At 30.8% G+C, this 16,902-nt stretch overlaps 1 protein-coding gene across 2 annotated transcripts in view; it reads left to right on the top strand.

The window, feature by feature from the left end:
• LOC124543134 (frequenin-1) overlaps positions 1–16,902 on the top strand; it is a 201,234-nt gene that overhangs the window by 178,382 nt on the left and 5,950 nt on the right. For both annotated transcript variants that reach the window (XM_047121203.1, XM_047121201.1), the window contains 3 exons: positions 15,206–15,230; positions 15,684–15,732; positions 15,977–16,066. In XM_047121203.1, coding sequence (XP_046977159.1) covers positions 15,206–15,230; positions 15,684–15,732; positions 15,977–16,066 — 164 coding nt within the window. The remainder of the gene's footprint in view (positions 1–15,205; positions 15,231–15,683; positions 15,733–15,976; positions 16,067–16,902) is intronic.

Genomic DNA, 16,902 nt, shown 5'->3' with positions numbered 1-16,902 from the left:
CAATATTCCCAATCCTACCACACAACTGAGTTTTAATGATAATATATAGTTTCTTTACTTTTTAATAAATGGAATCAAAATATATTCTGATCTTGAACACAAATAGAATTTTTGCTATGTCCAGTGTTTTTATTTTTTGTAAACCTCTTATAAAACAATCACGTGTAGCAATTGTTTTATTAACTATTAGCATATACATAATTAAATATTTATAGTAATGCGCTATGGATACCACACACTTTCGTAAATCTTTAAGTTCGAGTTAATAGAAATTTTTCGTCCATAAATCACAAGTCGATCGAAATGATAAAAGTACACACAAATAATGACAAATTGATAGTAAGAACTAACTGATTTCATCACACGATCCATCATTGCGAGACACTAGACAGCAACCACGCGAATTCGTGAGAAAATTCGACATATTTTCGTTGTTATCCTTGTATCTTCAAATGAAAATGTAAGCTAGGGACAATAATTTTTGACGTCATTTTTATATATATGCAATAGGAAACTTATCGATTCTATATATTCTTCTCGCGATCGTGAGACAAAACTTTTTTTTGTATTCTTCTGATATTTCTATTTTTTATTTTTGTGTATTCAACCAATATTCAAATGTTTATTATCTGATGGTCCACAAAAATTATGCCTGCCAAGATATTCGGTAAAAACTTCGTATCTCACTCGAGTGGCCTTATGGTAATGCGCTATTTGATGCGTGTATCCCTTACAAGTTATGATTATCATAATAGTCAATGTCGCATATCTCTTTCTGACGTTTTACGATCGTTCTGCGGTGAGTTTCGAGTTTTTTATTACAGAATTTCTCTACGAGTAGAATATTTAAATAACATTTGTTTTTAATTTAGAACAGATATTTAAATATTCTTTATCAAAGCCAAAATGACCCAGTAGTTGGAACACGTAAGTATATCATAACCAATGATCGCGGCCTCAAATCCGGGCAAGCATCACTAATCCTGGTTGTTGTGTTTATAATTCATCACGTGCTCGGCGGTGAAGGAAAATATCGTGAGTAAACCGCATTGGAGCTGCCTGGTGGAATATGCTCCCAACTTTCTCCTCAAAAGGAGACGAGGCCTTAGCCAGCGGTGGGAAATTTAAAAGTTAAAATTATAACAAAGAATATATAAACACACTATGGTGGGTGATCAGAAATCTCAAAAAAAAGTATCCGTTTGAGTAATAGTATTTCCTGGTTATATTAGAGCTATTCCCGTTTTTAATTTGAGTTTAATAGTCTTTGTGAAAAGTTTGTTTAGCAAGGTGAATTTATAGAATGGCGTACAAATAATATATTTTCACGTTAGAAAAATCTCGTAACACGCGAAATCCATGCCGCCGCCAACACTCTAACAATTCAATATAGGCACTAAGGATATTTAAATCCGTTCCGTTGAGAGAGAATTTACGCTTCACGGCTCTCGACTCGCAACCTCTTTATTATTCCATATAAATCCTTTATATATATATGATATTTTATGTTTCTCAGCTTTGTTTTTATTAAAAGGTCTCGTCATCAATGTTGCACTATTAAGTATATTTTAGATTTTAAAATAATATGAATCGTTATGCTACAAACTTTACGCCTGCGCTAATCTTATAGCAATATCACATATATACTGTTTTGCTTTAATAAAATGGACTTACTTGAAGTAACAAAAAGATACTCCAAGACTTAGTTTTATGCATAATAAAAGGTGTTAAGAATTTAATTATATTTAGAAAAATATATAAGAAAGGAAGACTAAAGCGATAGAAAGCGTTCGCTGTAACAAGGTAGGTATATTACACACACATGCCAAGAAACCATAAGAAACCGTTTTCCGTGTGCAAAAAAAACGGCAATCAAGGCGTGAAAATAAATGTTTCACTTGGATAATTACATACAACTCTAAAACAATAGAAATCATTTATAGATAATGTCCATAATAAATGCATCGTTTATTTTATACTAGCGATCCGCCCCGGCTTAGCACGTGTGCAATACTCATACTAAATATACCTACTACAGAATTTGTTTATTTGCGACATCACCATAGAAACTTCGAAAATTGTCAGTGTTTCTTTACTATAATGTCCATGTATTATATACAAAACCTTCCTCTGAAATCACTCTATCTATTAAAAAACGCATCAAAATCGGTTGCGTAATTTTAAAGATTTGAGCATACATAAGGACAGACAGTAAGCGACATTGTTTTATACTATATAATGACAATGATATATACCGTAATGTACAATAAACGGCCGTGAATGACCCACTAAGCTAAGACCTCCTTTTGTTAAGGATCAGGTTTAGAGCTTATTCCATAACACTGCTTTACTCCAATGGGTGTTAGTGGACACGCGGCGAAGCAGAATATAATAGAATACAAACATGTTTTATCCGATATCGTTGTTCAGAGCACGAAATATGAAGGAAGAGATAACCGATGGAGTGTGTGAAACACCTTCAGAGATCTAAAGAGTTGAAATAATTCACAAAACCTTTACGAGATTTGATATCTTTATTTGCATTTCGATAATAATAAGTAAAATCAGCAACTGTATTCATTGCAGTCCAATTCGTAAATATAAGTTTTCAATGTGATTTAATTAACAATCAGATTGGTATTTTTTATATTACTCCGAAAACAAATTGTAATAAATATCATAATTTTTATGACATATCAGTTTTAATAAACCATTTAGTCATTGTATGGAATCAGTCAGTAATATGGTAAATAAAAACCGACCATAATCTTTTCGAGTGCAAGAGACGTAGCTCTTAAAAATAATGTCCCAACATAAAAGGCAGATACTTTCTTAACCTGGTGGGGTAAAGTTATTTAACTGAGGGTTTACGACACATTATATCTTATCGCTTACCTTATTTTTATGTAAATGAAAAGCACGCCTAAAATAAAATACAATATTCCGTGTTGTTATCGAGAAGAAGTGAAGAAGAGCCGAGATGGCCCAGTGGTTAGCGCGTGCATCTTAACCGATGATTGCGGATTCAAACCCAGGCAAGTACCACTGAATATTCATGTGCCATTAAATTTGTGTTTATAATTCATCTCGTGCTCGACGGTGAAGGAAAACATCGAGAGGAAACCTGCATTTGTCCAATTTCGTAAAAATTCTGCCAAACGTGTATTCCATCAACCCGCATCAGAACAGCGTGGTGGAATATGTTTCAAACCTTTCAAACGAGAGGAGTCGTTTTGAGGAGATGGTTTGAAATCTTAGCCCAGCAGTGGGAATTTAAAGGCTGTTTTTGTTGTTGTTGTTATCAACAAATACATTTCAAATATTAAGTGTATCCATTCATCCGTGTGTAACCATCGCTGTAAATATTTAATTGATTGGCGAGATGATTTAAAAAAAATATAATTAAGTACACAATGTAATATCTTCTTTTATATTCATTTATTTAAATTGTATTTCTGTCTTATTTTTTCAACATCATCAGCAAAATTTATTCATCATGTCATTCAATTGATACGAGATGTTATAAAAAGGTCAAACCTAAAATCTAAAGGGAAATGAATATTGATACACGAACATAATTAAATTACGGAATCGATGTCAGCGTTATGTATAAATATTTAATTTGTGTGATATCTGTTTCACCACTAAATAACAAGCAATTAATGTTTTACATCCTCCTGCAAACACGAATAACAAAGAATAAATTTATAAAATTAATTATAAATGTGTAGTAAACTACCTGTATCCGTGACCTTGTAAGCGTTTGAATTTAAGAAAAAAAAATATTATTGTAGCCTAATTTACTCCTTATTATATCAGTTAACAGCCAGTGAAAGTCACATCAAAATCGGTCCAGCCGTTCCAGAGATTAGCCGGAACAAGCAAACAAAATTGTAAAATATATTATTTTGGTATATGTACCGTGTATACAAACATATACATTGAGTAAAAAAGGGCTATTTTAATACAAACAACAATTTTATTATATGTATAGATTAACGGCCTGTAAGTATCCCACAGCTGGGTATAGGTATCGTCTAATGAGGAGATTTGGACAATATTGCATCACCCTGTTCTAATGTTGGTTAGGATACATGTATGTCAGAGCAGCATCTGACGTAAGCAGACATTTTCACAATTTATTCCTTCATCTCCCATTACATAACATGGTGATTATGAAACCAACATTGAGTACATGAAAGCTAGTGGCTTTCCAAGTTCCGGTTAGCTAATTTCGGCTAAGTATCACGTGTTCTAATAACTAGTGTATCATATGTCTAAAATAAACATATTACTGAAACAAAAATCCGTTATCGTTTATGTTTTTTTACATATATTTCACCTTCGTGTTTATTCTTACACATGTAGTGTACGACTATATAAAATTTACAATATGCTCATAAGATATTTTTATTTAATATGTAATATTGATGCATATTCCCTGACTTACATTTACGATTCGATTACAGATACTTTCCAATTTCCAAATTTTTTTTTTTTTCATATTTTTCGCTTTATTTATGGTAGTTTAATGATATGGCAGTGTTATTGCGTTTATCTTAGACTTTATTATATTATCAAAACTAGCGACTCGACCCAAATTCGCACGGTTGCAATACTGATACTAATTATACTACAGAATTTGTTTATTTACATTACATTAGAAACTTCTAAAATTGTCAGTGTTTCTTTACTATATTGAAATCTACCTCTCGAATTGATCTATCTACTTATTTAAAAAAACGCATCAAAATCTGTTACGTAATTTTAAAGATCTAACTATACATAGGGACAGACAGCGGTAAGCGACTTTGTATTATACTATGTAATGAGGGTATATTTAATTAATATGTGTGTTTTATATCCACTCTGAGCAACTGCTCTCTACCAACGAAAGAGTGCGATGGTGGATACTCTATTTACTTCGTCGTATATATTATTATAATAATAATAAAGGAAAATGTTTTTATTTTATGAACAAAACTCTTTGTTTTATGGAATATTTATTTATTGGTGTAATTTCAATGTTTCACTTCGTCAGGCGGCGTCACGGCCACATTTTTCATTAATTAAATACACTGAAGTATCACATTCCGTGCGCTCTTAAAAACCGAGTGAAAATGCTTAATTTTTATGTAATTTCTTTCTTTGCTTCTAATTTATTATGCTGCGGAGACCGAAGTGATATTTTCAGTATATTTTTATAATATGCTTCATTATCTACTTTCAGATTTCTCAAACTGTTATCATGCATCGATACCATATGAATAGATCCTTATACCACTACATGCAATAAAACAGAGTCGCTTCCTGCCAGTTTGTCCCTGTATATTAAGTCTTTAAAACTAAACAATGGATTTTGATGCGGTTTTGTAGCATAAATAGTGTTTTTAGAGGAAGGTTTATATGTATATTACATGCATATTAAAGTAATAAATAAATTTTAGTGTTGGTGTCGTAATTAAAGTCATTTATTTGAGCTTGCATTTCACACATTACCCTACGAGATAGATCAAAACAATGTATTATATAAAGGCATTTTGTGGTATATTTGGCGTGCGAAGTCTGGGCTGGTCACTAGTGTGTTTATAAAGATAGCGCAACAAGCGAGGCCCATTAACTATCATTACGGTTTCAGAACTATAAGGTTGTAACATATTGTAAACAAATCATTCGCGACATTCGATTTTATTACACATTAGTCATTGATACCGTTAACAAAATAATATTTTTCTTCTCATTCCCAATATAAATGTTTTGTCATCTCTACCGTTAGCTGAGAATATAACAACTCCCAAAACGTACAGATAACCCGTAAGCTTGCCAAAAAGTCTGTATTATGTGAGTAGATATATACTCCCAAAGTCGATATTATGTTAGTCGATGTTATATCAGTAACCTTGACCTTTTAAACTGCTTGATCTCATACTCATACAAAGGAAATTCGAATAATACGAAATGTATATAATGTTGAGTATTATTTCTGCGGTCAATAGAATAGAATAAGCTGTTCCTCAAAGTTTAATTAAAATAATAAGTTTAAGAAACCATTGACAGATCATATTTTCATTTGTCAATTTTTTTATCGTGTCTTGTGGATTCAATTTAATTTAGAAGTTACATAGGTGTTACTAAATTTTGTGATTAATTGATGTAACGCAATAGTTAAGTACTAAATCATATCGGCAAAGAACATTGTATCTTTAAATTAATTTCTTAAATATATTTCCTCAACCGCTGCATTTTTAATTAGGACGGGAAGTAATACGCCTTTTTTTCCATAAAAGGTTTCGTAATTAAAAAGTGGAAAGAGATCTTACCATTTATCTTGCGTCTGCTGCCAGTTTTCGACAAGTGAATTTATGGCAAAGCTGAAGCAAAATATGTCATAGTTTGTAAAATCCCATACATTTTATTAAAACCGTAGCAATATCTATTTTAAAAATGGAATATTTTTTCATTCATCTGTAATCTGTCGGAATACTTTTTTATTTTATTTTTGTCAAACCGACATATTATCGAACATACTGTATAAATATTTGAATATATTGATCTAACTGTATACATGTTTGATAATACATATATGTAGACTTTGCCTTTAAATATAATAATACTTGTGCTCATTCTGACTATCATGTTACTGTTGAGTTGACTAATTGTTACATAATAATTAATCGAATTAAAATTGCATTCGTACCATTTAAAGTTACGTAATATAAAAATGATTGTTTCGAAATAAAACCTTTGTTGTGTACTGAAAGTATTGTCTGTATATTTTATAACTAATGTTGCTTATTGCTTCTAATGAAGCTGCTCAATACAAACTTACGACACTAACTGGATCAGGCTCCTTTCTCCGTTTTCAAAAGAAGGTTTAACATTTACTATTGAAGACGTTCGTATTTACTAGTAAAAATAAAAACAATTATAATATTATGGAGGATAAGCTTTCGTTTGTTTTTTTAATTAATTATGTGTTTTGTTTTTATAATAATTAATAAATACATATATGTCAAAAGAGTTATAAAGCTATTCTTATATCAGTATGTACTTATTTACTTTTAAAAAATGTTTCTATTTTTTTCTTTGTTTAACTTACAAACTTATTTTTTATATGTTTGAAACAATTAACACGAATTTTACTTACAAAAACTTTTCACTCAAATTTGACCTTACCAAATAACTAACTCTCAAAGAGCACAAAGAAGTATTCCTTGAAAAAGGTTTAATTACATATTTTAACGGCACATAAGGGGTGCTATTAACTCAGCAATCAAATGCTCAATTGCAATGTCGCATGATGCCCCACCAATCTTACGGTATCGCTCTTAAAACCACTTATAGTAAACGACTCTTTTATGGGACGCTCATAAAACAGATACTCTAAGTTACAGTTAAATGAGGAAGTTAATCTGTTTATTCTCTGCAACGATTACTTACTTAGTTTACGCTTTGTGATAGCTTGAGCGCTGAGCATTGTAAATTGAAATAAATTAAACTTATTAAAAAAAAAGAAACAAACCATTAACATTATCGTTAAAATATGACATGAGATATATATATATATAGAATGACAAGACTTTTTCTCTTATAAATAAAAATGAATATTAGTAACAGTATCTCTAAGCGTTCTTAAGCCATGTATCAGATTGTCATGAAACTTTGAGGAGCACTGCAAATGCAAAGTTTCCTGGACCAAATCTATATCTATATCTGTATATATAATATATATAATCTATATCTGTGTTCTTCAATATACTCTTGTTATGTTATTTTACACGTGCGAAGCCAGCAATAAAGTACATTTATGAAAGTAGTTTTTGTCGAAACATGTATGAGGGTTGGAGAATAGGAGACCTGCAGAAATATGGTTGCCCGAGTTTACTTGAAAGGGATCTGTGGTGTGGCCGAGCAAACGTGACATCGTCAAAAGCGCGGCCTTGTTTTTAGCTTTGACGCTGCCCAAGGTTGTACAATGTACAGCCTTATATATTATTAAAGTGTCGATCTGCAGATACTACGTCAGCCAAAAGCATAGCAGATCAAATGAAAACACGTTTTCGAAATTATATAAACTTTTTATTGTTCTCTTATCAAAACATTATTAAGTAATAAAACAAATAGTTTATTATCTAATAAAATAAAGCCTAAATACGACGCAGATCATCATAAACATGCTGCAGTGTCATTGTGTGAGGACTCACTTCGCTCATGAAAGTTAGAGACTTAATGGAGATGCGCCATTTACTGCATATAAATCCTGGCACCATCCACGGCTCTGTCTGAGATTTCACAATGTGTTTTTGCGGTTGATTTTAGTCTTACTCAAATGCTCTACACTACTACTCTACTGTTACTATTGTCAATGTGATGGTTTGATCGGCAGAACTGTGTCCAAATTGAATATTATGAGCATCGTTTTAAAAATCAAATGTCAATAAAAAATAATTAAAAAGTCAAACTTACGGCCCTGTAGCCCGTATGGAAAGAATATTTATATTTAGTCGATATTAGTTACATTCACAGTTACTTGATGGTAAGGCTCTGTTTGGCCCTACTGGGTAGGTACCACCTATTTGTCCTATAATCCAGCGCCATGTAGCAATATTTTGTATTGTTATGAGGGTTTATGAGCCAGTGTAACTGCAGGTACAAGCGACATCAAAACTTAGCTCTCAAGGTTGGTAGCATCTATGTGTATGCGACTACTTAGATCCAGGTGGCCGAAATACAAGTCTATCTAAATATATCATAAAAAACACCACAGTAATGTACCATTAGATATTATACAACGAATATAACCAAACTATACTAAGCGAGCAATATCAATGTTAGTTAATTGTCTAACTTTCTTAACCGCATGTGCGGCGTTGGCTCTACCTGTATTTAATAACAATAGAATTCCACTAGAACTTTAAATCCAAAGTTATCATAATTACCAGTCTTCCAAAGTGGCCAAAATTCTATCATAATCATTGTTGAAACTTAGATAAAAATATACATGATTTTATATTGAAAAAAGAAAACATGTGATAACTAAAGAAGAAAAGGTACTGAACTGTTTTTATATATAGATTACTAGCGACCCGAGCTGGCTTCGCACTGGTGCAATGCTGATACTAAATATACTACAGAATGTCCTGAGAACGTTCATAGTTTTTTAGTCATAAGACAATACAAACTGCGCTATAACCATAATATAAATGCCAATTATCTGCAACCTCAAAACGCTCAAAATCTACATAAAGTATCTGAGCCTGTAAGAAGAAAACCGAATTCACGTAAAATTATCACGTATTTGTGGGCCAATTAGTACAAAGTTTATTTATTTCGGATTTAAGTAATGTGGAATTTTATTTATATCCCTACATTACCAAAATAAAATAATATGTCTTTGGTTGCCATAACCATCGAGGTAAAAAAATATATATTTCATTTATTGACTACAAGTTACACTGACGGATTTATAAACTGCATCAAAATTTATTAACATAAATTGACCAGCACGCGGCCCGCGGACTTTAATCTCTTTTAGATTTTTTAGAATAGTTCAAAAAAAGCTGAACATTCGATAAAACAAGTGCCAACAACAGTGGTAGCACTAACAAAAGAGATTAACAAGTTCAATAACACTAATCAGATCTATGCGGAACCAAGTAGAATTTATAATAAGAGCATGTAATGTCAATACACCTTTAAATTTAATATTTATTAATTGAAAAAAAAAATATCCGCACTTCAAGATTATTTTGTTGTAAAATCTAAATTTTCAAAAACCCAAACGAAAACAATTTTTGTTACATTCATCGTTTTTATTCAAAAAATTGAATAGCAAGAGCTTTATTATACAGACATACACTCGAATTATTTGATACTAGCCTTGTATGAAGATAATGAACCAAATATGTTTCAATTTAAATTTGTATATAAAGTTGGCATAATTGGTTAAAATATTTATTTAAAAGGCTTTTTAAATATTGACGCAGGTTATGAATCCGTCACTTAATATACATATATTCCCGCTTCACACTCCCTTTACGCTGATATTTTCATCCTAAGGTTTTTAATAATTCCGGAGCTAGACACGATTGCGACCAAAATATATTACAAAAATTTCAAATTTAGCCACGATGGGGATCGAATCCGTGATCGTTGATTGAGCGCTGAAACACATTAATTTATAGCCATTAAATAGAACCTTTAATGAAGCTTTACAAATTTCTTCAAAAGAATATTTTCTGAGAAATTTCTTGGAATTTTACAAACGACGTAATATTGTGCTTTAAATAACTCATTGACTGGATTTTAGTTAAAACATAATATACTAAAATTAGAAATTGTTGTGGATACTACTTATTTAATTTATTCATGATGCTACTGATGCATGAGAAAGTGACCAATTTTATTGGTAAATTATACTGATGAACGTGGAATTTACCAAGTATCCATAAAAACGTATTCATTATATAACTTTTCGATTATCTCATAACCGCTATTTTAATCGACTTTGACATACAAATTTAAATACATTTTATATCAAAATATATTCAGTTATTATTTATAGAAATTATTTTGTAGATATATTTTTTTTATATTGTATGACATTTTATAATACTTAAATCAAACAAAAGGAAAGTTTAAGACGTGCTTACTGACATATATGCGATGACCGATATAGTGTATAATTTATAGTAGTTATTTCATAATATTCTAAATTATGTCTTATATAATTAAAACCAGTAAAGTTTATGGTTTTTGATGGTATCGTATTTTGAAAGATAATAATTTTTTTGTACATTATTTTGGTTACTACTAAATAACACATACTTATTAATGTAGTTAAAACTTAAAAATCAAAGAATGCCTTGTGCATTTTAACTGAAAACAAATCAGTTACAAAGAGTTTTTTTTTTTCAAAATAGAAATGAAACTCATGAAGCCATACTGCATCCAACCAAAATTGGATGGATGCAGTATGTTTAGGTGTGGTATAGGATAATACATCATAATAAAATAAAGTTGATAATTTTGAAAAAATATGCTAGCAAGAATATAGGTATAAATCATTAAAATTTTATAAAAAAAACACATACACATCGTAATATTAACTTAAAATTATTTAATCCTTGAATGCTACAAAGCAAGCCAAAGAAAGATATGTACAAATACCCGCGATTTTAGTTTAAGATTTAAACACAAATTGAAACTATACCTAACTATATCTTTGGATAATATACATCATACACCTGACGTTTTGCTAAATTAACAAAACTGTTGTACAAATTATATGCTTAAAATAATTTCGTCTTTCGCAAAGCAGTATTCGAATACAATTCGAAAGAGATTACTGTAAAAAAAAAAATATTCTGCACAATTGTGAAACAGATTACCATTCATCCTAATATGACTGCGAAATCAAGAATCATCAGAGTTTGTTTCGATTAATGGACTTCCTTCCGAAGTCGCAGATGGGTTATCTCTATACTTCACGAATAAAACTTGATGTTCTGACCGTTTCGGTTGGGGTGACACAAGCTGAGCTGGTTCATTATTGTTCACTAAAACATATATTAATGTTTTATCTTCATTATTATTTGATACTAGATTGTTGTTATTATACAAAGCAGCTTGCAGCTCCTTATTTTTATTTTCATTAGCAGGCAATGTTATAAAAATTATCTTGTAAATCTTTTTCGGCGTTGGTCGTTCTTGAACAACTGGTACTTCTTCATCATCTGGAGGAGGCACATGAAAATAAACATGCTTGGTTATCACCGGAGTCGGATGATTTTGTTTGCTTTCAATCTGATTTGCATTGCTATGAACACTTTGATGAACAAGCGCTGGATTATTTTGTGTTTCTGATAATTGCGTTTCTTCTTTATGTGAGTTCGAATAAAATTGATTCCTCTTTTCATTTAAATCATCTGAAAAACTATTTTGTGTGTTATATGAGGATGTGTATAATTTGGGTTCAACTTCTTGTACTGGTGGGGTATTCCCAATCAAACCGTTACTCGCATTTGAAGATTGCTCGTTGTTTTCTACATTTATGTGATAGGAATGTTTCACATTAAACAAGGGTAGAACATTTTGTCCGTTCGGTGTCGGAATCGTATTGTCTTGAACATTAGACGCGGTGTGATCATGTGGATTTAACACAGGCGCATCGTTTTGAATATTTAATAAGTTGTGATTGTTGCTTTCAACATTAAATGTTACTGGTATATTATGTGATAATGATAATAAATTTGAATCAACGTTATGTACATTTTCAGAGTTAAATGTTTGGGATTCAGTAATTTGAAGATTTATCAGAGGAACTGTTTTCTGCGAAGTTAAACTGTATGAATTCTCGTATATTGATTTCGATTCACTTATAATAGGGCTGTGCGCAACGGAGCTTTGAATCGAAAGAGAGTTATCAATATTTGCATTCAACTCGGTAGTTATCGGCGTTAGACTGGTAAGATCTTGAAGGGTACTTATCTTGGGGTTTTGGTGCTCTGAATTTATTATGCCACCTGGTGATTGAGCTACATTATTCCCACTTCCGTTGTTCACGTACAGCTTTGAGTAAAAGTAATCTCCATAAGGTACAGGATGAGATATTTTCTGATCACTTTGAGTGGATATATCTTGCACTGTTTGACCGCCAACCTCTTGTAAAATCGGCTGATTATTCGGCAGTTCGAATGGTACTATTGGTTTTGGATAATCATAACCAGCACTAACACTTTCCGATAAAGTTAATAAACTCAAAACCTAAAATGAAACATATTTTAAATTAGTAAATAAACGAATTAAATAATATTTAAGTTCACGGTTTTTTAACTACTAACCATTACACGTAACATGTTAAAAACACGTGTCTTGACAGTTTCATCGACGAAATAAACTAAAACGTATATCACCTTAGCTATATATAAAAACTTTCACCATTAAAATTTGTAAATAAGATTGATGTCAAATCACATCATAAGGCTTGCGTTTCCATGCTATAACCGAATTTAATTTACCGGCATTTACATGATTACCTATATCTTTTAGCAGAGATTTTAAGCGTTAATATGATAAGTATAAAAATATGGACCTAGTAACAATTACATATATTATTATTAAGCATATGAATAATATTTTAAGCCGTATCCAAACTCTGTATATATTTTAGCTTATTTTTATAGCGCTAATCGCTTTTGATCCATGTGGAACGCAGCCATAATGTTACGATGTCTATAATTTAAATATAATATTGTAAAGGAAACGATCAAAATGCAGATGTATAAAGCCCCGCCTAAAAAACGGTATGCTTATTACTTCTTATTTATGTAGGTTTTTTGGGAGAACATAATATTCGCTTTTCGAGTCAAACGTTTGAATTGAATCTTTTGATATTAGTTTTGTGTATATAGGTTTATGAGATTTTTTTAGTTTGGTAGTAAACATATGTACTCTCGTTGATTAGTATGAATTTACCAAATAAATTGTCGTGATATCTTTCAAACAGTAAATCATTTTCCTACTTTTATTGAAAATGTAACTTACAAAGTTTTGCATTGCTAAATTTGATCAATTTTATTTTACAAAATATCTTAGATAATTTTATTTGTCGTAACACGGTTTGGTTAATATTAAAATATAGTTCGTATATCAATTATTAATAATTATATCTGTTAGAATAAAATAGAAATAAAGATAAACAGAAAAAAACGATTAAAGGAATTTCCTCATAATGGGCAAATAACATAGCGTTTCTCTTGGTTCCCGAATCAATGAAGTAATATGCCACAGAACCGTCATTAAGTAGACGGTTGTCTATAAGTAATTTTAAACATTAAATGTAATTATTATACGTAATTAATATTAGTAATATAAAATAATTTCTTTCAAATATTCCAGTTATTTTACTATGGTATTATAAAATTGAAAGAAGTTCTGGAAAGCTATAAATCACTATTTGCATTGAGATCGGATGCATTGAGTGGAGTTGATCGTAAGTTAACTTATCCAATAACCGCTGAAAACACTTTTATGCCTCCCCTGTGAATGGCTGGCTGCACAACCAATGTTGCACTTTATTTGTGAGTAATATATATTTATGATGGGATTTCAGTTTGATATTGAATTAATTTGAAACATATTTAAATTTTGTTCATATTAACTTAGCTTATTTTTATATGAATTTCCTTTATGAAAATATGTTATTTTTATAAAATAGTTAAACTCTTTATTAACAAAACATTAATAACGTTAAATGCTTTGTATATAATAAATATAAACTAAAACTGGTTAATGTACAAATCTTGACCGCGTGGAATGGTGAAAAGAATGCTAGCAGCATTTCCCCGTTGTATCGCAATTCCGATCCTGTGGGCATAAACGAACCAGCTCTCCTGTCACCAGTGGAGGCAATGTGGCGAGGTGTTATACTTTTGATGAAACTTTAAATTACTTTATTTATTTATTTGTCAAATTACATTCCATTTGCTTTCGATTCCTTTGGAGTAATGGTGTAACTTCGTATTATACACCATTTTATAGCATTACATACTATAAATTCCATGGCGTTAATTTATAAAACAATCCCCTATCCAAGCCGACGCACATAACTCTATCAGTAAACGCAACGCCAGCCGGTAGAGCTAAATGACCGCACGAGTTTTCCGGAACAAATTTAAGAGTCATCTGCACACATACAAAAACCTTCCTCTCGAATCACTCTATCTGTTAAAATAAAAACCGCATCTAAAACCGTCGCATAATTTTAAAGTTCTTAGCATACATAGGGACAGACAACGTAAGCAACTTTTTTCGATACTATGTAATGATGATGTGTAGTTACAGATTAAATATATAAGTATACTCAATATGTAATTAGATGTATAAATATTCATGGTATCAAATTTAGTCGGTTTTGCATAAAATATTTTGTGAATAGATTTTCAGTATTGGTTTATCTGTGCGAGCTGCATGCGGAAGCTACTAATTGGAATTTAGTTAACCTCAGCGGCTTCACGGATTAAAAATACTTTTTTATCTCGTTAAAAATATTTTCACTGATGCCAAAAACAAATTCTTCATTTTTAAAATCGTAGCTATGCGAAATTATTCGAAACCAAATAAAGTAATTATAGAAACTATAACTTTTAAGAAGAAATAATTAAGTAGTTTCTTATTTTAATGAGTTCTTTATTCTTTTTTACAGTTACCGAGAAAGAAATAAGGCTCTGGTAAGTTGAATTTTATCTTATATCATATTTAAATAAGGAAATTTAACCGAGTGTGATAAAGAAACGTTCTGTAAAGCTATGGCTATGGGGCATACCTTTTGGAGAAACACTTTTTAGGATTTTAAATTAACATGGTTATTTTCATTATTAAAGTTATTAATTACGGGACAATTACCATGTTTTTTATTTTTGTTCGGTGGAACTTGATATTTCGACATTGTCTACGAATGTCTTGTTCACGAGAGTCTCGTCTTTTGGGATTTATTCGAACACGCTACTCCAATGAGCGTAGTTACACATATAGGGGACAGATATCCGATACATGCAAGTTTTTCAACGATTTACCTTCATCGACAAGCTCGAGATGAACTATAAATAATTGTGCTTACCCGAATCCTGACCCCGCAGTCATCGTGGTCGTATACTTTTTTTAATCGTATTTTTCTTTTTTAGGCATAAAGGCTTCTTAAAGGACTGCCCGAATGGTTTGCTTACTGAACAGGTGAGTTGTTCTAGTAATTGAAAAAATTGTATTAAATGTCTTATAAATAAAGTATTTATAATTGCTCTTGTTGGCTTTTAATGATATTAATAACTACTTATTAAGCTCGGTAAATTGACGATAAGTAAGATAAGATAAGTAAGTTGATGAAATCAATAAAGCAATATTGTTCTCGAAAACGTAGAGAAAATCCCGTTCTAAATAAGGGAAATTTATAACAAAACGTTTATGTTCTGTATTTCAGGGCTTTATTAAGATCTACAAACAGTTCTTCCCTCAAGGTGACCCGAGCAAATTCGCTTCGCTGGTCTTTCGAGTCTTCGACGAAAATAATGTAAGTAACTAGGAATAGTTTATTTTTTGCAAACGAAGTAATTATGTGTTACGACGAACTCTTTAATTAATTTTCTTAGTGAAAACATTCGTTTATATTATATCTATTTAAAAGTAGGGCAATTAAAACAAGACTTCTCATATTTTACAACATAAAATTCCGCTTGAAATACGAATAAAAATAAAGATGCGTTTTAGATATCCGCATATTTATTTCGTTTTACAAATAACGTTATATCCCAATTCTATTTTTATATTAATGTCCTTTTCAAACCACGTTTCTTATAGCTCAGCTGAATATGCAAACTCAAAATAATTTACTAATAAGGCAAAATGTAGAGAAATTAGTCAAGTTTGTTAGGTAACAGTTTGCGTATGCTTAATATTCATAAGACGATGTCATCAGTGTTAGCTACAGCCCTACATGTTTCGTTAGACGATAAATTCATATTCTCGTGCCATCAACTCGTCCTCAATAAACATCATGACATACTTTAAAATATTTATATAAGAATTAACGAGATATATAGAAGATATTTTTGTACCCAAGTGTCGGAGCAAATATAGACGACATCTCTATTGCTTCACTTAAGATAAACAACAAATAAAGGAAAACACAAATACATTTTTATATATATTTTGTCCGTCCCGGAAGTCGAATCTGGGACCTTACATTTAACAAACGTTATTTAAACGATTCAATTTATTAAAACGATAATTACATTACGATTTTGTTTAATTTTATGTGTATAACCATTATTACTTGGTAGTAGGTATTTTTTGCTTGTCATTACTTAAAGTAAGAAGGTTACTTTCTTTGTGCCTTTGTTTAGTTTC

This window comes from Vanessa cardui, chromosome Z (assembly GCF_905220365.1).
Source record: "Vanessa cardui chromosome Z, ilVanCard2.1, whole genome shotgun sequence".
In the NCBI taxonomy this organism is placed as follows: Eukaryota; Metazoa; Arthropoda; class Insecta; order Lepidoptera; family Nymphalidae; genus Vanessa; species Vanessa cardui.
This window is presented reverse-complemented; position numbering and strand designations above follow the sequence as displayed.